The sequence below is a fragment of the Phlebotomus argentipes genome, unplaced genomic scaffold (assembly GCF_947086385.1).
Source record: "Phlebotomus argentipes unplaced genomic scaffold, Phlebotomus argentipes genome assembly contig_5, whole genome shotgun sequence".
Classification (NCBI taxonomy): Eukaryota; Metazoa; Arthropoda; class Insecta; order Diptera; family Psychodidae; genus Phlebotomus; species Phlebotomus argentipes.
Window position 1 is genome coordinate 6456459 of NW_026776165.1, and position 22574 is coordinate 6479032.

General features: G+C 42.5%; 2 protein-coding genes across 2 annotated transcripts; one reads left to right on the forward strand and one right to left on the reverse strand.

Moving 5' to 3' along the window:
• Nucleotides 1-9841: 9841 nt before the first annotated feature.
• On the reverse strand, nucleotides 9842-16499 carry LOC132265955 (zinc finger protein sens). Its single transcript, XM_059766758.1, has 6 exons — nucleotides 16278-16499; nucleotides 15744-15895; nucleotides 15236-15367; nucleotides 14595-15178; nucleotides 10917-11067; nucleotides 9842-10110 (listed from the first exon to the last, which is right to left on the reverse strand). Exons 2-6 carry the CDS (start codon nucleotides 15889-15891, stop codon nucleotides 9854-9856), a joined length of 1272 nt encoding a protein of 423 aa, XP_059622741.1. The 5' UTR covers nucleotides 15892-15895; nucleotides 16278-16499; the 3' UTR covers nucleotides 9842-9853.
• Nucleotides 16500-20034: 3535 nt separating this feature from the next.
• LOC132266174 (serendipity locus protein alpha-like) lies at nucleotides 20035-22541 on the forward strand. The gene is made up of 3 exons (XM_059767026.1): nucleotides 20035-20650; nucleotides 20704-20889; nucleotides 20949-22541. Exons 1-3 carry the CDS (start codon nucleotides 20561-20563, stop codon nucleotides 22470-22472), a joined length of 1800 nt encoding a protein of 599 aa, XP_059623009.1. The 5' UTR covers nucleotides 20035-20560; the 3' UTR covers nucleotides 22473-22541.
• Nucleotides 22542-22574: the final 33 nt, after the last annotated feature.

The window sequence follows — 22574 nt, forward strand, 5'->3', positions numbered from 1 at the left end:
GCATTTGGAGGGAAACTTTTAATTCCGCGTCCAATGCACTCTTGAGACTCGCGCACTAAAGTGCGATGATTGCGAATAAGAGATTGTGTTGATTTTTTTCCTTCCTTCTTCACTCTCTTGGCAAACCTTCTGTTTTTTCGCGTCTTCCGCCCCAAACCGCGCGCGCACTGTGATGGCATTTTGCCATAGGAAATCCAGGCAAAGAGTAGGCAAAATGTCGTTTGAATGGCAAAATTTCCAAGTGAAATCATTTTGTGAATTAATAAGCCAATAATTATTATTTTATCATGACAAAACAATAGAAGAAATGCTACAACGGCCAAGAGACTTGGGGACCCACTTTAATTGTTTCTCTCCGTGCAGACCCATTGAAAGCTCCGCACCAGCGATCAAATGTTCATAAAATTCATATAAAGTCTGAAAGTGATCTTGGCGATAGCCAGATTTGTACGGCTGGCATTTTTTTCCCTTGCCGCCCATGCGAGGATCGGAAGCTGGGTCGCAAGAGTGCGCCGAGTCGCAAAGCTCCCCCAGAGTATTAATACTTGTCAACAAATGCATGTGATTCATTATTGCCACAGACCGGGTATTCAACTGTTGCCGCATGAAAATTATTAATCGACTCACTATCAACAATTGTGCGCGTTCGTGGCGCAAAAATGGGAACTTCTTGGGGAACTTGTGGGTGTTTTCACCAATGCTCCAGCATGCAACATTGCCTGGGAGGTCTAGATATTGTTACTAATAGATTTCCCCAATGCGCAGCTCATCAGCACTCGAATCTCTATTCAAATATGACTCTCACATCCAATTTTAGCTCACTGCGCAAGTGTTTTCTATACAAATATTTGCCACAACAACTTTTTGGCAGGTTTATAGTTCGTATAAATTGAGGATCTTTAATTTTAATAAACACAGACTGAGCCTCAAAGGTTGCACTTTGGAATCACACATCCCACAAAGTGTCGAACTCTATCCTTTTCTCCTTAAGATGTGACTTCACTTAAGTGCAATTACCTCCGTCCTGACCCACATACCGATAATCTTATCTCAGAGGTTCATTGAGAGACAATGAATACGCGCTAGAAATTGGTAGAATGACGAAATAAAAGTGCGATTTCCTGAATGATTGCAGTCGATCTCGCGTAAGTTCACGTGGCGTCGCATGACTGCACAATTGCCAGCGCTCCCGAATGCGAGTCTTGGGATTTAAGATGACTGTGTGCAGTAAATTGTGGGCTAAATTACTATTCACAATGTGGTACGCGAGAGTGGTGAGAGCATGTTTTAATTTTCATATTTGATTTGGCTTCTGTGTGCGCAGTTGTGAGCCAAAGCTAAAATAGGCGCCGCCAAAGAGTCCACGGTTTTCTGCATCTATTCGGACAGATATTAGCCACTGATTACATTATTATTGTTGCGATTTTTCTATTATAGTCGCATTGCCTGGCAGAATCTAATTTTACTGCCTCACTCGCATTGTGCATGTCTTTTTGCAAATATATACATGTGAATGAATCTCTAATTCACTGTGCAATCATTGGCAAAATCTCCCAAAGAGCGCACTTTTGTACTCTCCATCTTCCCTCGGTCGTCCAGACAATTCGCGTGGTGAGTTCGCGGTGAAACGAGAAATTTATCTTGATTGGGACGCAATCGAGAAGTCACAATCTCCGTGACACACGGCGAGATTTGTGCATAGAGGATCATCGCGGAAGTCATTTTCGGTCTCACATTTTTCCATCCTCTTCCGAGATTTCTGCATGATTCTGCGAATGCTTCACATTCCGAATTTGTTAACATAACTGGCGGGAGCAAAAGTGTGTCAGAATATATCTTCATCGCTTCATCCGGCGTGATTAAATGGCCTCCGTGCGGAGGGTAATATTGAAAAGTTAAATGATGTTGCTGCGCAATGTCCAGGAGTTGAATGAAGAGAGCTTGATGATGTGCTTGAGAGTCCACAAACAAGTTCCCTCATATCATCATCTGATCTCCTTTTTGGGCGCTCTTCATCGCGATCGTGAATGAAATTTCTCGCAATTTCGCACAGCCATTAGAATAATGGGAAGTCCATTTATTAAATTTAAAATTAAAGAGAGAGAAAGAGAGGGAAGAGACAGTGGGAAAAGAGAGCGTGGAAGCAACATCATGAGAGGACACATGTCGGATTTAATTTCGGTATTGATTGATTCCATCATATATGCTTTTAATCGGTCGCAGCCAATTAAAACTTATAACCTCTTTGAGATTCGCAATCGATATTTTCCGAGAACTACTTTGGGGTTGTTTGCATAAGACACACTTTCCGAGCAATTACTCTTTTGTCACTATTCTTGCATTTAATATGCTGAAATGAATTGGAAAATCGATATTGAAAATTAAGTGAATATAATTTTGCTAGTTTGGTTGCAACAAAGTGAGTTGAAAGTTCTGAGAAGATTATCAAATGCTTATCATAAAATATGTAGTTGAGATATAGCGAAGCGACTTGAATATTCATGGGGAAGTACTGTGATTTGTAAAGTTTCGTAAGTTGCTGAAGAATTCTTAACACTAATTCTACAGTGTGAATGGAAGTTCTTCGTAAATTTATGCAAACTTCTAGTGAAATTCTAAGCTACACACTTCCGAGGAATGACCCCATTGATGTGAAGTATAATATCGTGTTTTAAAGGGTGGACTTTTCTAACTTCGCAGGCGTACTTGTAGGCGTACGTGAGCATTCTTGGGTGAATTTATAAAGCTGCATTGTGAAGAGCAAGAAGAGTTGAGACGGAGGAAAAGCAACGGCCCGGAGAAGGACGCACAAGAAAAGTGGAAGTTGTACGCTATACACGGTGAAGACGAAACCCACCCTTAATTGATGGTGTGCCGGAGAGGTCTCTGACTTCTTGGCTCTCTTGTGCACTCGGCAGACGACAGGGATATTCAGCATGAGGGCCATCAGACGCACATGACTCTCCTTTGTTCCACCCCGATTGTTCCACACTTCTTCGCAGGAGTCGTCTCTGTTGCCCTGCAATCCTCCCCCTCTCTCTCGATCGTGAGATCCTCCTGCCCCGGCGAGACAAAGTCAGATGATCGTGGATGACATATGGCGTCGGAAGGATATTGAATTTTTATTCCATTCCCCAGAGTCAATATATTAATAAATAATCTCGTGTTGGAAAAAAAAGAACTTGATCGTGATGAATTTGTTTTAACATTCTGCTCAACATATTGCAATTTCATGCAAATTCGCTGGAGCTGAAAAAGGAGGGATCATTTCTCTAACTGTACAGCCTCAAAGAATTATGTGCTGATTGTCCTGAATGCGCGACTTCGAAAATCTAACAATTGGCCAAGCAGAAGCTGCACACAAACACACCGAAGAGGGACAAAACGTGAAAATGCGCGACGAATGCTGCGGAAAAATGCTCAGATGATTCAATGACAAAAAGCCTGTTATGAAGAGAATTTCTCTCCACCTTGTTGAAATTAAGACAATTAATACAGTGGTGCAACTTTGTAAGCGGCCAGCTGATTATCATCATTGCTGCTCTTCCCATTTCCTCGGTCACTGCTCGCCCTTATAATTTCATCAGGTTGCGCAAAACTTCTTGCATCCACTCTGATTGATGATCATCGACTGCAATTCGGCCGGCAAAATCAGGTTCGTCTCATTCACTGGCAACTCATCTTAGAAAATCCCACAGATATTGCCATCAAACTGACGTAGAGTTGAAGAATTTTCATTTTTATACTTTATCGTAATCTTCTAAAACATCTATTTATATCAATTTAACTACTTATTTAATGAACTCCATATTGTGAGTAATAAATTTACTCATTTATACATTTTAAAGAACAGACTTTTCTTAGTGATCTGACATTACCCCAGTCTTTTTCCACGATCTGGTCAGTCTAATTTGCACATTCGCTAGGAATTGTGTATAGTCATTGACAGTGTGTTTCTCTGGGAATCACAGTGAGTTAGAAAGTAGTTTCTTGCAGGCTCTGATTGCCGTTTTCGAGTGTTGGACGCCGTGTGTACGGCGAGTCCTCTGGTCAACTTGCGCCCGAGCATCATCTTCCGAAAGTGCATCGCGCGCGGCAAAAAGAAGTGGAGAGGCAATGGAAAAGCTGGTGTGGAGAGGAACCAAAAAACGAGTAACATTTATCCAAGAAAACACCTGTCGTCTCTCGTACACGTTCCAAAGTGATCGCGATCCACATTTTTTCTGTTATATTATTGTGTCAGGTTTATTGTCTCCTCACGGTGTGTATTCCAGTGGAGGGCGGCAAGGGGCGAGGAGTCTCCTGATTTTTCTCCCTTCATCCCTCTTCGGTGATCCTTCGCATCATCGCGCCAAAGGATAGAAAACGAGACTGAAAGTGGCCCTAAATCTGCCGGAGAAAATCCTGGCCGCATAAATAGATGGACTTGAGCCACAGAATTCAATCACCTTTGTCCGCCCAGTACAACAACAAATCCTGCACATGAAGCCAAGGCCCGAAGAGGAGTCTGACGATCACCTGCTCGCCTCAAATATCATTCCAACGGCGGCCAACGAACGGTTTGGCTTTTAGTCGAATAACATTTTTTTTCCTCTCCTCTCAATTCATTTACTTTTCACGATTTTTTTCCTCTCCCAATACTTATCTCGCTTTATTCCCTACTCACGCACCCAATTGAGGGTGAATCCGAAATGAGCAGACGAATAATCTGGCAAAAGAGGGGCGAAAGGTTGGGGCACTTTTTTGTTTGGCCCTTGTGAGAGAGATTCTCAGCAAACAAAACATCGCGGCCATGTGCAGAAAATCTTCCGCACTTAATTGCCCAATTCGGTTTGCGGAATAGACTGCGAACCGCGTGTTTTCATCATGCGAATGGATAAGATTTCTATTATGTTGTGATCAACACAAGGTCAATTGAGTGGAAAAGAGGAGCGCGATGAGACGCAAATAATAGGGCTCATTGAGGATGAGCCCTCTTTAGAGGTTCTGCCGCATTTGTCGCAAGTGAAATCACGCCAGGTGAAGAGAATTGATGACAAAATCTGTTTTTTTTTTATTGGAGATTATTCAACTCTCTTGGGCGAAGAATATTCTCCGTGAATTTCAATTTCATTTACACCCGCTTTGCATCGGACGCAATTAAATATAGAGAAAATTACCATTTATACGTTGAACTCTCGTCGGCAGTGTTTATGATGGTTCAGGTGGTATGTGGAATACATTTTACACCACATAACAAAAATCGTGGGACTCTCCAACGATTCTTTTTTTCACTGGCACAAATCACACCTGACCTTTAACGGATGGTTTAGTTCATTTAATATTAATTACCATACCACTCTTCGCCACCATTCGGAATCAATAGGAGAGACAATGCGCACATGGGAAGGGATTGATGGGTCTCTCTCGGGATGGCGAGAAGGCGCGCCACAAACCGCATACGGGTTCGCGGAACCGCCGGACGCATTGTCTCTGATGATGGTACCATAGGGGTGAGGATTCCTTTTTTTCTCCATATCTCTGGCTCTTCGTTAATATGCAATTGACAATGTATATTGTGCCCGCTGAAACCGCGTCCATTGCACCACGGATGAAATGTCTTGATTAGATTGGCGACATGCAGATGGATTTCACCGATAGTTTATTGCTCTCGCTCATCTCTGCCATTTGCAGTCCTTCTCCATTTGTCTGTCACCAAGGGGGAGATAGTGTGGCTCATCTCTCCAGAACAATTTCCCGAGACTTCTGCAATTTTGTGTGTCACGTCCACAATAAGTGTCCCTAATAGAGGCTTCGATCAGAATATTTCTACCTCAAAATCGCCACTGTTTAGTGAAAGAATTGATATTTAGTTAGTGTAAATGCACAATTCTATTAAACAGTGGAAATTAATTCAGTTTATTTGAAAGATTTATTATTTTAAGAAGGATTTTACTCTTTAAGAAGTCTTATAACTTAGAAAAACACTTGGAAAAACATGTCACGACGCAGGCGTGGATAAGAATTGATTGTTATGAGTAAAATGGATAAAAAAAAAACAATTTCTAAGACGTCTGCCCACATTATCTCCCCCTTGGATGGCACATTGAACTGCCGGTGGTTTGGCAGTGCCACAGAATTTTTGTGCCCCGCGGGGCGAACGAAGAGCATGGAGAAATCTCGGGATCCCGCGATCATCAATTTGATATGGCAATTTTGGGGGCACAGATTGACGCCGCGAAGGACAATGGTAGCCGAGGGAAGAAGTGGAAGAGATTCAGGTCCAGAGCCGCTGTCGAAAGTGTGCAGCTTTCTGACAGGTGCACACACGAGATCGGCTGCTGCTTGCGCGCACATGACACGAGCCACCAACCAATGCGAGATCTCCGTCCGCTGGATGGCAAATGTGGAGCCGCTGGAGGTGCCACACAGAGTTGTGTGAGTGGAATCTGCGTGCGTGTTTGCATTCCAAAGTGGAAAATTATTTTGGGCATTAACACTCAACAGCGCTTTTGGGGAATTTCACAGGTAACACAAAGAACATAATCTAGAAATGTTAATTTAAGATGGCGACTTACGAAACGATTCTTAAACTATCCTAGAGATAATCTATTTAGAACATTACACAGAAGTTTAGAAATTTGAATAAATTTTCAATGGAAATGAATCAAAAAGTGTTTGAATTTCCGAATTTCTCTTGAAAATTGGAAGCTCAGCAAAATTTGTTTCGTCGCTTTTTTTTGTTAAATTCCTACTCAGGGTTAATACAGAATTCAATTTAACGGACAAAACTGGTGCATTTTCACTTCAACATCGGCTGAGCATCTGCTGCAGTCTTTCGGCTTTTATCGCAGCATAAAAAAGATGGTTAAAGATCACGTTTTTGGGAAAGCTTCATCATGATAATTTCTTTCACTGACAGATTTATGTATGATAATGTTCGTGGTGCGAACAAAGGCCACGCCGATTTTCTCCGTCACATCGCAAGTTGGTGAATTCCTTTGCACGCACTTTACGCACAATGCCAGAAACTCAAAAGGGCACAACAATCAATCAATTCAGACCGATTTTTTGCCATCAATTATCATTCATTAATATGTACAATCGGAGTGGCGCGCGCGACGGTGTTAAACCCAACCAATTTCGCGCCTCTTCCGGATTCTCTCACGTCTACACTTTGCCAATAAAAATGATTTCGGCCAAAATGACTTTTTTTTTAGCTTGAGTGTGTCCCTCTGCTTCTCACCCAATTCGCACCTTTTTCTTCGAACCATCTGAATTGGCGGCGAGACTATAATTTGATGCTTAGAAGTGTGAACATCAGACTTGAGAAGTCGACATAGATTTGGCTCATTGAGCATTTTGCGCAATTGCAATTGCAGATAAGCCAGACAACAGCCAGAAAATCACACTCAGTTAATCGTGTGACGCAGACGGTGAGGAAATCACTCTTTCTGCATGTAAATGATTTGGTCGTATAAATTTTAAGACTGACAGACATGAGGTGGATCTTCAAGTCGCCTGAGTTTTTTTTTACGACAAAGCTGGGGTGAAATAGCACGAAGGAAGGAAAAAGAAGAGGTCTTGCAATTAATTTTTACGATGTGCACACGGTTTGTGCCACTCGCAGTCACATTACTCCTTTTAATTGCACTTAATTGTATGATGTATGGATACTTCTTGGTCACGAGCCCCAAAACATAATGGCTTCGGGGTGCAATTGACACACTTTCCTTGGGCTCGTGTTGATGCTCCCGCGGATTGGCTCTCCTCGGCGCTGGACTCCATCAGGAGCGCCAGCTGGCTGTCCTTTGGTGGGTTGCAGACGATAAAACTTTATCTCTCGCCGAGAAGCTTCTCTCGTCGTTGCGCAATTTGTCTCCCAACTGAATTTTCTGCTTTCGCGCTCAATTTATTTTTCAATACCTACCTCGATTGATGGCCAAACAATCTGATGAACTGAACAGCCGAAGAGTCTTTGACATCTTGTGATTCGTTTCTTTTCAGTGAAAGAATGCCTAAACTTCTGCTGCGCATCATTAATAAACACTGCTTCTGTAGCCAGTTGAGTGACTTACAAAATCCATGTGAAAATTGACAATTGAAAATAAATTGAATAGTCGAAAAAACAGAGGTGTTCTTCAATAGGAACAATAAGAATTTTCCGACGCTCCGCCTCTTGATATGCCCCGCCCATTCACGTAGCAAGACGTCTGTTCCGCTAATTCCTTGGTTAATTCTACACTTCCATGAGAATCACACTGCCTGCAAGCCTTCGTCGGACTTTCCCTCATCACGTTCTTTCGCCTGGTGATGAATAAATGGATGGGAAGGTTTTCCTTCCTGTCGGAATGTGCGGAAGAAAAAGTGGTCTCAAATCTTGTCCGTGCTCGCATCTTCTGCGGTGGAGACGCGAACGCGTGCGATCGCGAAGGACAGAAGAGGCCAAGAAGAGTGAGCGAAAGAGGGGAGAATAATGAGTTTCACTGAATAAACGAGAGCCCTGCAATTAAGTCGATCGTGGTGATTGTTGGAAAATGGGTCAGGCAGCGATATTATTATTAAAAAGAAAGATACTCACCGCGGCGACTGACGGGTCCTCCGATATGTGCATGCCGAGCGACAGGTGGACGCAGAGAAACCGCCACACAAGCGCGAGACTTTCCGCCGAGGCGCGAGAAATGCGCCGCAAACTCCGACATAAAATGCGCAAAAGTTGGCGAGAAAAGGGATGCCAGTAAGCCACAGGAATTCCATTAATATATTTTCAAACATCATATTTATTATTTAGCTAGAAAAAAAATGACTTACTAACTTTTTACAAATACCTAAATTACAATCTTATTTACGTATCTATAGAGACAAAAGAGATGCTTATTTTTATTTTAAAGAAAAAAAACAAGAAGAATTCCTCAACATATGGCAAATTAATTTAAATTCAACTCAAAAAAGTATGGCAATTGGTGAATTTATGGCCAATGATTTTTTTGTTGCCTTTTTTTCCTCACTTTTTACTCTCCATGTAGATTTACACATTTCTTCAATTACACGTCTTTGGTAATGTTAGCTGTCTTGTCTTTTATATGTGCCTTTCCTTTGTGTGTTTTCTTTCGCTCCTCCACAAATGACTACAGAAAGTTTCTACTATCAACTACACATTTAACGTTTATACACTTTGATTTCTTCTATATAATACAGATTTCCCAATTGTTGTTCACACGCAAAATGGGTGGCAAATGGCCATTTGGGCCTCATTAATAATTTAAATAAAGTACATCTGAAATAAATTAGCCGGTGAAATTCATGCGGTAACACTTAAATTATCTCTTTTGTAAACACTCTTTGCTCTAAGGCTTCAGTTTGATTGGAATTGGTTACAATAATGATGCAAAGAACATATTCAACTGAAGAAATGCAAATGAAAGGATTTTGATATATATTTTCGTTCGAGCTCAATTTGTCAGATTTCTTATCTTTCCTTCACTTTTCATTCTCAATAAACCACATCAAGTTAGACTAGATGTTCCTAAATCAATGAAATAACTCCTTCACAAAATGCTTTCGTGTGGATGATTATCTTATAATTTTTGGTTCATTTGAATTCACTTTCTCATTTATCCTAAATTACTCTTAAACTTGATATCTTTATACTTTTACTTGGACAGGATTTGTAAGGATAATGTTTGTTGTTTTTTTTTTCAAGCATTTCGCTTCACATTCAAAACAATGTGCTTTGGTTTCCTTGAAGACTAACAGGGATGTTTCGTAGCATAAATTATCAGTAAAAACGATACAAAAATAAAATAGCAAAAATAGTCCTAAGAAGAGAAATACAAAATCGTTACTTGTCTGAAGCTCAGGTCGTCGCGGCGTCTCAGCAACTGCTCGTCACCTCGATTTTCATATCCAGGCCCGCCGCGGCGGCCAGCGTCGGGACGGCGGCGTGCGCCTGAGTCTCGTCGGCGTGCTGGCTCTCGCGGTGTCGCCGCAGGTCCACCTTCCGCTGGAAGGACTTGTCGCAGAGTCCGCACGAGAAGGGTTTGTAGCCCGAGTGCTTCCGCATGTGGGTTATTAAGTTGCTGCTTTGGGAGAATGCTTTGGAGCAGACGACACACTTGTGAGGCTTCTCGCCTATTTGTCCAGTGAGAACAAAGAGAAAAAAAGGGGAAAAATGTCGTTTAAAATACTGCAAGAAGTGAATAAAACGCTTTTCTTCCTCAGGATTCATTAAGGATTCTCTTATAACTCTCTTTATATGGAAGTTTCTGCAGAATCCATCAAAGTCGAGACTTTTCCTTCGTTCTTGTTAAATCAAATCCGACACAAAATCTTCATTTTGTACCCTTAAGCATAGGCCTTGAACTGACTGGCGTATATTTTATCTGAGGATTCAATCTACCCACTCAACCCTCTTAATTCGGGGAGTCAATTAATCAAACACGAGTGGCGTAATTGAATCAAATTCTAACATTAAAATCTATTTGTACAGAAATATCAATTGTTGGCCTCTTAACGTTTTCATTCGCTCAATTATTAATGGGGAAAAGGGGTTGTGACATAATACACTCCAATATCGAGACAGTAAATCCATATCTTGTGGTGTTTGCTAAATGAATTGAATATTATTGAGTTCACCGAATTACGGTGATATGGAAAACCAGAACAATATCTTGATTTAATTTATATAATTGATGGCTAATGGTTTTATTCTCGCTTGTGTTGGCAATTACAATCATCCACGAAAGTGACAAAATCGGCAAAGAATCAACATTAAATGTTTCATGCTGATCGATTCAACTAATGCGTCACATTCAATCTAACGAAATGCCCGTGTAATTCCAGTAATGACTTTAGATTTTAAATCATGCCCAGTTGAGGCAATTAATTAGTTTAATGGGGCGAAGCATGTGGGGTAGAATCTATGATTGCCGACTCACCTGTGTGAATGTACGTGTGCTTCTTCATGTCCGACTTCTGGTGGAATCTCTTACCGCAGTATTGGCAGGGATAAGGCCTGGTATCACTGTGGATCAACAGATGTGTCGACAGAGTGCTGGATCTCTTGAACGTCTTTCCACATTGTTTACACTGGAAGGCGAGAGACACACACAAATGAAATATATTTTAGATTCCCGAGCAAATTGACACAAGATCAATTTGAATTAACCCCATTCGTGATACACAACAATTAGCTGAGTGTTGTGCAAGTGAAAGATAATTTCCCTTCACCTAAGATGATGGATTTCCCCGATGGAAAAACCTTCTCACCCCTTAAGCTCTTCTCTCTCATATACATTGTCCTCCCCAAGGAAGAGCCGAGAAACGCGACAATAAATGTCCAGAATGAGAAGAAGATGTTTCAATAAAAGAAATATGAAAAAGTGGACTGTAATTGCTCGTCGTGTCTGTTGTTTTTTTTCGACAAATTGCCTTCAGACATTATACACCCTTTCATGTTTATTTAACTGAATTGGAGGGAATTATTAATTGTGCACGAAATATTTGATTAACCATTAAGATTAGAATGTTGGCGGTCTACTTAAAATTGAGTGTGTCTCATCCGCTTCACCCTCAAAACAATCACCTTCAATAGAGTGGATTTTTCACTGGTCAATGCACGCTTAGGGGTGAATTATATTGAAGAATATTCGTACGAATCACTTCGTCATCGGATTGCCATTGAAGACACTCTCTTCGTGACTCAATTAACGTTTATGTGCGGTGATAAAATTCTTCTGAACCTCCCATGGAAAAAGCCACAGCACGAAGGATTTGTGATTCCCAAGGAAAGAAGGACTGATTTTCAGTATTGATGAGAGAACTTCCCGGAAGATCATTAGTCACTGACTGGTAAATAATGTATGATATTGTTGAAATTACGTCTTTCTCGCAATACCGTCTGACATTGTCGGTCTTCTTGTGTGTCGGCCAACAAAATTCCCATTTCTCAGCTCATTTAAATCATAATAAAGGCACTCCGAGTCCCGGATGCTGAATACGTTTACTGTTTGTGGCATTTACAAGCAATTATATGGAGACTTTCTTGGACAATTGAACAATTACAAAATTGTAGGCAGTGGCTTGAGATCTCTTGAAGATGCTGAAGGGTGAAAAAATTCATGGATTTGTGGATTTTGCGCCACACCAATTGCGGTTGTCGTGATGGTCATGTGTATAAATTCATTAGTTCTCACCTCGAGAAACCAAAAGTCTTGCCGAAAGTTTTTGTGGGGAGAAAAAATGTATCTGTTCTGGTTTTATTTGTCTTGACTTCACCGCTATCAAATTGAATTCTCTCCTTGTGCTTTCCTGCACGGAAAACCTTAAGCATTTTCTCTTGAAACTCCGGAGATCGTCAAGTGGAAAAATTTGCATACACTTGAACCAATATTGACACTCACGAGGAGACGCGCTGGTTGGAGAAAACTCCATTCCTCACAGTGTGTATTTATTTGGGGAGTCTTGAGACACAATTACATATTATACGCGGTGTAGAGTGACGATTTATTGATAGACAAAAGACTTCTGGTGCCTTGGCTTGATCAAATACACCAAAACCTCGTCTCTCTGAGGACAAGCAACTGATTAGAAATTGAGGTGAGCAACAGAGTGGAAATGTGTCCTCCACTGTTTGAGGATGTTCAACTGCGTCTTCCTCCAGATCAGGCACACATCATAATGTCTCGAGGCGTCAGAAGAACGAGGGCATCACACTATTTAATCATGGCAAGACTCATGACAATAATATTGAAAAATGTGGATGGAAAAGGTACAAAAGTAGGAGAGCACTTGAGTAAATATCAAATCAATTTAATAGCGTTTTAAAAAGACTCACAGAGTATCACACATTCTGATGATAAATCAATAAAAGTTGACTTATTCTTCATCATAACACATCACTTTTAATAAATCAATAAGTCTCGCTGACTGTGTGACAATTTATTGAAGGGAAAATAAAATCCCTGAAAATCATTTGCCCAAATTATGCTGTGCTTTTCATGAAAAGGGGAGTTTTACCCTCTTTAATTACACTAGGCAACAAAAATGACACTTTTTTCTGCCCTTTTTTTGAAGTGTGGATTTTCTGATTCCTTGAGTCATCAGCTTTTCAACGGTACCTTCCTTTTTTCTCTAGACCCTCAAGTTTTCCTTTTAGAGCCTATTTTCCATTTTCCCCTATTTTCACCCACTTTGCCGCACTTATGTGCTCATATCTCGCCCAATTTTCCACGGATTTTCCTCAAATTAGTCTCAAATGATAGCTATTGAAATTACCTACTACTTTGTAAAACATTATGAGTGTTTTAGATCACTCCTTGTTGGTCAAAAATGATCTTTTGTGAACCACTAGGTAAAAAATTCACCGGGTTTTTTACCACTTTTTTCTAAATATCTCCGAAACGAAGAAACTTTTATGTTGGATTATTTTTCCTATGTGTAGAGCACTTCAGGGGATGCATTTCCTCCATACATGCCGAAGTGATATCTCTTCTCTATCTGCCGGAAAAACGAGGTTTTTCCTCGACAAGTTTTGCTTTTTTATGCTACGCGCACCCGCTAAAAAATTGAAAGAAGGTACATTTTGCTGTCTACGCACTCATTTAGATGATGATAATGCTTAGATGTTAAAACAAAAGAGAAAAAAGGCCAATATCTCGACTTTTTAGCTATTTTACGTGAATTTTTCGTGTTTTTTAAGGAGTTGTTGTCATTAAGACCAAAAAAATACCTAAAATAGCTAAAAAGTCGAGATATTGGCCTTTTTTCTCTTTTGTTTTAACATCTAAGCATTATCATCATCTAAATGAGTGCGTAGACAGCAAAATGTACCTTCTTTCAATTTTTTAGCGGGTGCGCGTAGCATAAAAAAGCAAAACTTGTCGAGGAAAAACCTCGTTTTTCCGGCAGATAGAGAAGAGATATCACTTCGGCATGTATGGAGGAAATGCATCCCCTGAAGTGCTCTACACATAGGAAAAATAATCCAACATAAAAGTTTCTTCGTTTCGGAGATATTTAGAAAAAAGTGGTAAAAAACCCGGTGAATTTTTTACCTAGTGGTTCACAAAAGATCATTTTTGACCAACAAGGAGTGATCTAAAACACTCACAATGTTTTACAAAGTAGTAGGTAATTTCAATAGCTATCATTTGAGACTAATTTGAGGAAAATCCGTGGAAAATTGGGCGAGATATGAGCACATAAGTGCGGCAAAGTGGGTGAAAATAGGGGAAAATGGAAAATAGGCTCTAAAAGGAAAACTTGAGGGTCTAGAGAAAAAAGGAAGGTACCGTTGAAAAGCTGATGACTCAAGGAATCAGAAAATCCACACTTCAAAAAAAGGGCAGAAAAGTGTTGCACAGTGTTATTCATTAATTACTTGATGATAACTACACGTCTTCGTACAAGCATTTGGTCAGATTTGTCGAGCTTATTCCCAAAAGAAGAACTTCTTTTGTAATTAGAATGAGTTATTTTTACGTGTTCACAGTGAAATCAAACTCTAACTGAAGCTTTTACGCCCTTATTCCAATAAATATGAAAATGAGCCTAAAACGTCGCATTTATCAATTTTGGGAAAAATTTGACGCATTCTTTTGAACTTTTGCGCTCACCTGAAAGTTCCTGTCGCGCTTCTTGTCGTCGCCGCCGAGGATCGCGGTTCCGTGCGTGGAATCGGGCGTGGTGTGCAAACTGCTGGCGCCGCTGTGCTCCTGCTTCACGCCGTTGATGGCGAAGATGTCGGTGCGATTCTGGCGCAGCACCTCAATGTCCTTGTGGTGCGCGAAGTGGGGAAAGAAGAGGAAGTCCTTGTCACTCACTGCACTTTGGTTTGCAAACACATGGCGCACTTTCATGCCGAAATTCATGTCATTCTCATCACGATCGCTCACACTTCTGTCATCGTCCACACTGCGACTGTGTCGCTTGATGCGATTGATAATTTCACTCTTGAACTTGTACTGACCGGCGCCGGCGTCCGCGGCCGCGGCTGCTGGCGCAGTGGTGGTGTGCGGATGCTCGTCGCTGCTCGCGCTGCTGCTGCTGCTGTTGCTGCGGCTGCTGCGGCTCGTGGCGTCTGCCGAGGGCTTCTCGCACATGCTGGCCGGCGACCAGATCGTCGGCGCGAAGCGGCCGGTCGGCGTCGTGGCGGCGGACTGCGGCTTCGTGGACAGATTGAGCGGCATGTCCTCGTCGACTGCAGAAGACGAATCTGTTAGGTGGGAAGTGGTCGTATTGCGACGTCTTTTCTCACCGATTGTCTCCTCTTTCTCCGGCGTCAGGGCGAAATCACATTTGGTCGTGGCGGCAGGTGGACATGGCAAGAGCAGTGGCGGCCAGAAAAAGGCACCGGAGTACAGCAGCGGATTGTACAGCAGAGAAAGATCTACAGAATGTTAAGGCTTTATGACATTTATGATCTCCAGCAGCTTTCGCTGTTTCTTTTTGCGCATTTATGATTTGACTCGCAAAAAATCTCAAATTGACTCATAAAATCGATAACGCGAACGTTTTGTATCACGAGCAGAAGAACTTCATTTTGATCACATTGATGCTCATTTTAATGATTTATGCGAATCTGTATTGTTTTTAATGCAAGAAATCATAGATTATTGATGCTAAATAGTCCAGAAATTATTTAGAATGTTACTGAATTTGCACGAAAAACAATTAAATTCCTTGCAAAATCTTATCACACGCTTAAAATCGCTGCAAATCAACCTTTTCTCACAACATTCAGCGCACTTATGCTTATGCTTTACCTCGCGGATTCCATTTCTGCTCCAGCGAAGCTCCGAAGACGGAAGATGCTCTCTGGATCACGCTGGCCGGCGACTCCAGATGCTGCAATCCGGGAAAGGCGTAAGGCTGCGGAATCGGCGGCGATGGCGGCGGTGATAAGTGAGCCATCTCTCTAGAGGCACAATCAGAGACAAGAGACTGTTAAGCGACTGATTGAACAGCGTCCAACTGCTGGTCACTTTCCCGCGCGCGAGGGAAACTTCGCCACCCTTTGTCGTGCTTTCGTGTATATTATTTACCAAATGACTTGGGAATGGGGAAATGTTGAAATTATACCACTGAATCGTCACTATGACAGATTTTAAAAACGTTCTGATTGCCGAAGTGAACACACCATTTGGATACGAGTGATACTGAATGAAATATTCAAGTGAAAAGTGGATAATGACTCGGTGAGTATTGACTGGGAAATAATCCACCCCTTTGTGTGTTACTATCATTTCTACAATTTATTCTTTCACTGGTTTGTTTTGCAGCCACAAAATCACACGCACCTTTTCTCTCTCTCTCTCTCTGATGGACTTTGGAGAACTTAATTTCCTAGTCAATTACTTATACGGCAAAGCGCTTTCTTTTCAACTTCACACGAGTGTCAGCGGTGAAATCCTTGTGGGAATTGAGACACAACTTGCTCAAGGCAGAGAAAGGACTTCCGAGGCGCAGAAAGCGAACCGCTCGACTCGGTGCTTCGCACCCAACTGCTCCATTGAGAACGCGGCGGCAGGTAGGAAAGGTGTTCTCTCCGTGGTTCTCCACTCGAAACTGACTCACCAATCGCTCGGCATGTGTGCGTGTGGATGCCGATGATCACCTTTTATCAGCATCGCATTGACTGCACATTGGCCAAAGTGAGCGAGACGCAAGAGCGCGCGCCGAACACCTTTTTTCGGCAGCCTCAAGACAATGATCCGCATCCATTCACGCCGACCTCTCGCCACATGACGACGCCTGATGATGGTTTAATGGTGTGCCAGGAAGAGTGCATGGATTCCCTCATTCCAGGGAGGAAGCGCGCAAGTAACGGCATAACGGAAATGCTGCGAGTGTGTCTGACACATTGATTCCCATCATTAGCCAAGCACCAGGCGTCCCCATTGCAGTGGCCAATCTCAATCGCGATGTTTCGCGAATGGAAATTCAAAGCTCTACTCTGTTCCTCTATCTGTAGTCAATTTCCTGTGAGGAGAAGCTGGAGAGTATCGAGGAGAATTTTTTTCAACCAAATTACCACCTAAGCGACTCTTTGAAATCTGTTTTATTGTCATTTGGGAAGAATTTAGGAGTTTGAATAGAAATATACATAGGGAAATACATATATTAATGTTTTAATATGTAATTTAAGGTAATGATTTTCTATAAAATAGAGTTTTATTGACCTAGTTTTATTTCAATTTCCACAAATTGACATTGAAATATTTCCACAATTATGATCAAAATTCTTTTATTTAATCACTTTAATTCTGTTCATCTGAGAATTGTTCAAGTGTTTAAAATATGATTATCAAAGTTCTCTTCACACTATTTCAGATTGAGAATTTAAAAAGGTCTAAAAAATACTAGATTTTAATACTGTTCTGAATTGTAATGAAACTTAATTATAAAAATTCATTCATTTACTCATTAGGAAACAAGACTCACTACCAGAAATACATAGTTTTCCATCAATTGTTCTTCGTGTGCTTTAATCTTTACTGTATTTGCAGCATTTTCTGTGATCGATTCCATGTGATTTCCTATGTCAGCCCGAAGTGATCGTGCATTAGTTCCAAACCACCGTAAGTGCGATCAGCGGCAGAAGGGCGATGTAACGGACATGTCGCGTGCTTGCGTAACTAAATGGTCGCGTGTGACTTGTGAATTTTTAATGCAACTCGAGGGGAAGATTCTCCCCGACAATTAAACTCTGCTTGTATAGAATTTTCAAATCCAATAATATACCCTCCCAGTCAACTAACTTTCTCACACTTCTCCCACCAGCGCAGCTTTTGATGGCAAAGTCGTGCCGCGTGTAATTGAGCTTTTCCCAGTCGCGCTCGTGTGCGAGCGACTCATGCGCGCCTGAGAATAGATTTCAAACACATAGACAAGGCGCGACCGACCAATTGGCGGCTGGGCTGAAAGTGAAAACTTCCGGATGGGCGCTCAAAGTGGGTGGAGCTGAGCGTGTGCTGGAATTTTCAGCGTCCAAACGATTTCTCGCACCTCGTTGTGAAACTCGATGGCATGAGTTTTCGCTGTAGCTGAAGAGCCAGACGGCAAATCCGTTACGGAAATTATACTTCCAAATGCGCCCCTCGTGAATTTCACTCCGTGTGACTGCAAGAGTGGCACGAGACTTCAGGGGATTCTCTTGCCGTGGGAATTGATTCGCTTTATTCAGATCTAATTAACCTTTGTGACGAATAGAAGATAGTTTATCGTGCTTTTCAAAGTCAACATGCAATTTCAGCAAACTTTGTGTGTCTGTAGATCAAGCTCTAGATTGAAGGACAGAAAGTGCGCAATAATTATATGGTATTTTAAAGAAAATTGTAAAAGAATATTTTAACGCCATGAGAAAGTTTCGTTAACTGAAGAGATTTCATAAAATCTTTTCAGATTTGCTATACATTACGAGAGATCTTCTCTCTAGACTGCTCTAGTGTTAAAATAAGCAGTATCGTTTCATATATCCTGTGTCCTCTTTGAATGTCTGTAATGACTATCTTTCCAACCGTCTGTTCATCAAAAAAAACAAGGAAAAAAGCGGATCGAAACAGGGAAACTCTACAGATCCATTAAAGCTATCATTTCGTCAGATTTATTCTCTCTCTCTCTGCTTCTCTTCCTTATGCATCGCTTTGCATCATATACATAGCATGAATATGTGTCGAAGAGAAAGAAAGCAAGCAGATGCTTAGTCAGATGGTGAGGAAATCGGTCCACCAGTGGTTCTGTGAAGAACAGCCACAGTTTCAAGAAAAACTCCGCGCAAGTATTCTTTGTGAAAAGCTACGAAGAGACTTCAATGCCTGGTCGAGAAACCGACAAACTTTCACCATCGGCAGCGCTGCATCTGCGGTTTCTATGTGCAGAATCCGTCCTGGAATGGCACGTGGCAGCGGCACGAGAGCGAAATCTCTGTCTCGCTCCTTTGTCTCTGTCGCTCTCTGGTCGACAGGTGTAACGGAGCGCCTTTCGCATGCAGCTTCCCTCCGGAGGCACGCAAGATGCGGAAAAGGCGAAGCGGACGAAAGAGGACGATGATGAAGATGACATCATGAGAGACGAAGCAATAAGGGAATTGCAGACCGCATTGATTTTTCCCAAGGGGAAGATATTGTGGTCAGTAGAAGCAAAGTGATTCGATATTTACTTCAATTCTTCCACAAATCAACACAATGCTTTGAATTTCTTTAGAGTATTGACGGCAAATAATTATACTTTACATATTTCTCTAGGGTATGTGACGAATTTACCCAAACTGCAATAACTATCTCCCCCTTGACTTCTCCTTTGGCCTGGCAATAAAATAACATCTCCAATTTACGATCCTCGCGATGAGGGCATCAAGGTGCGCCCGGAGACGGTGATGGAAGTGGGCAATTTGAGAGATGAGCACAGAGATTTCAATCGAGATCTGCGATCGTGCTCACTGGTCTTCCGCGTCCTCCTGGCCGCGCTCTGTGCCCATGATTTCCCTCGCCGGCATGACGATGCACCGCGCTCGGCCGGAGTGACAGCCGGCACGCGTGGCCAGTGTCTCGGAAACAGAAGGGGGAGAATCACAAGTCTCGAGAGTGACTTTGGCAATTGAAATTGTTGATCCGCCCGAAAAAAGGCAGCATGTGAAGAAGGGCGCGGGGGAAACGACAAACGACCCTCTTGATTTTTATTGTTATTGCACAGCTCTTTTTTCTGGTCGCATCCTCGGCAACTCAGTGCACCCTCGGCAAATCAAGAATCCACCACTCACGGCGATCGGAGCGCAATAAAGAGCCTCCAAATGAGGGTTAATGTCGAGAGGGTGCCGCGAAGGCTCGAGGGTGAGCGTAATTTGATCGTCTCATTCGATAGGCGCAAGATCGCGGCCAGGATTAAAGCTGTATGAAGGCTGGAGGATTCAAGCTGAGTGACAAGGAAGTGTTGTCTGTACAAATTACGAGAATATCACCGAATTATTTATATATTTTTTATTTTTAACATCGTCGAGCGTCTCTAAATGAACTGAAATTTACATCAAAATGATTCGACTAGGCTCACTAGACTTAAATGTTTATTTATTTTATATTCTTAATCTTTTTTTTATACTGATTTTAACTTCTCAATCTTCTGTTTAATTTTATTTTCATATTGTTTGCTTTATTGCCAATTTTGAAATTTGCTGCTGATTTTTTGAAAGAAGATCTAAAATAAAAGTATTGTGTATTGGATGAATGATACAACATTTTGTAAATTTTATTAAGAAGAGAAGAAACCAAAATTTTTTTTAGTCTTATTTATATTTTCATTTTACCTTTTTTATCCAAATATAGACTGCATAAAAAATTAGAGCAAAATTCGTTACTGAAGAGATTCTTCAAGAGCTTCATAAGCCATAAAACTAAAATTTCGCTGTATTGAAAATTTCACGAATGAGAAAAGTGATTGAATTATAAAATATTGGGTCGGAATATACGCAGCCTAAAACATTACGCAAAGTTCCAATTGTCAAACGCGCAGTTTGAACTTACCGACGCCGCAATCGTTTCTTGGTAGCACAATATTTGCAATTTCCCCCAATTTTCCCCATTCCACGATGGATTTTCACAATTCCATAGCACATCTGCAGAAGATGCTGTACAAGGGCTTCGAGAGTGCGTCCGAGAGCGACATCAAATGGCTAAATGTGAGTGTTTTCCACCTGTTGTTTTCTGTTTGTAATCAAACGTCGCTTTTCAGGGAGTTTCTGGGGAGTTTCTCAAGTTCTTCCGAGATCTGCACAAGTTTATGGTGTTTGACTGCGCTGGAGAGAAGAACAGCAGTGTCCTGGAGGAGATTTTTCTGTGCATTCGCCAGATTACTGTGTGCATCCGGAATCTGGAGCGTGTTTTGTCCACGGAGAAGCGCGAACGGATTGTGTTGACGGTGAGTATCAGTGGATTATTGGAGGCTTTCGTGGCTGGTCTGATCTGTGATTTGTGCAGCCCTCGCGGCAGCACTTCCTGGACAGAATCTTATGGTGTCTGGCGAGGATTCGCAGTTCCGTGGCTTCAATCACCGACAATGTCGCGCTGCCGGACGCGATTGAGGATGCTAATTTCGTGATATTCCTGGACACGGCGCTGGATCTTCTGGAGCCACTGACAACCTATGAAGAGGATGAGCAGAATGTGGCCGAGAGGAATGCCGAAGCTCACGTGCGGAGCAAGGAGATCCGTGCTGTCGTCGATTCCCTGATCAGCCAAACGCTGGCGTTCGTGAATGTGGTGCTGGAGAAGGACAAGAAAGCCCTCACGGCGCACTGTCAGCGCGTGCTGAAGGAGTGCATCGCCCTGGAGGAGGAATGCGCCGTCGACTGTGCTGGAGAAACTGACCTGAATCGTCGTTTCAAGGCGGAACTGTTGGAAGTGGCGCTGACTCATCTGGAACAAGCAGTGAACAGCAGTCTTCTTCGCCTGGTCTGCCAGGTTTTCCAGCAATTGGCGGGCAATCCCGTCGATCTGTTCAGAAAAGCCGTCCGAATGGCGAAGCAGGAGGAAGATGAGGAGCTTCTGGAGAAGGAAACGGAGAAGTTTGACTTGCTTCTGGACAGAATTCTACAGATTGGCATCCTAGGCATCGCCTTCTCCAGTGATCAAGTGGCAAAGTCCATCCTGAGGAGTTGCCTGGCCTCCTCAGAGTGCCTTGACTCTGCCCTGATTCCCTCCATCTTCAGCGAATGCAGTCATCACTCGCGACTCCTGGAAGTTCACTGGCGTGACGAGATGAAGATCTTCCAGCGCGAAGTACAGAAGATTATCGACACAGACGCCTTTTGCGTGTCAATTGTGGACACTTTGAGCACTCTTCTTGAGGACTCTGGCCAGGCGAATGATCCCCAGAGTCTGGAAGCGGCCCTGAAGCAGGTGAAGGTTCTCCAAGCGCACCTGGAAGTGAACAAGGACGCGCTCCAAGTGGAGGAAAACCACATCCAGACGAAGAATCTCGCGGACTTCCACAAGATGCTGGCCGAATGCGACGCGGCGCTGGAATTGCGACAAGCGGAGAATATTGAGATCGCCAGGATCGTGAAGAGATTCCGGATTCTCCTCGCCGTGCTGAAGAGATTCCAGAGAGAGCTGGGAGGCGGCGTGTTTGAGTTCGAGGAGCCCAAAGTGAAGGAAGAGAGCGCCAAAGAGGACTTCTTTCAGAGCCTCGGCATCAATCCGCACGTTTCGGTGATTCTGTACAAGACGAAGGCGCCCAAGACGGACTCGATGGTGGCGCAGTTCTCGAAGTTGTCGCTGTGCAGGACAAACGTATCCTCAAAGCAGCCCGCGCGCAGGAATTTGAGCCTGAGGAAGGCAATGTTCAGGAAAAATGTAACAGCGAATCAAGCAGAATCGACTCTGAATCTCAATCTCACTCAAGTTCTGGAGGATCTCACGTCCTTGTCGGACACCTTTGCGGATGGCGGGCCAGAGATTCAGGAGGTTGATCACAAGATCAGGATCAAAGTGAGGAATTAGAAGTGCAACATCACTAAAGACTCTCAAAGAGTTCAATTTGCAGATAAAAGCTAGAATAAAAGCTAGATAGAAGGGAGAAAAGGCTTTTCTGTGAGCGGGAAA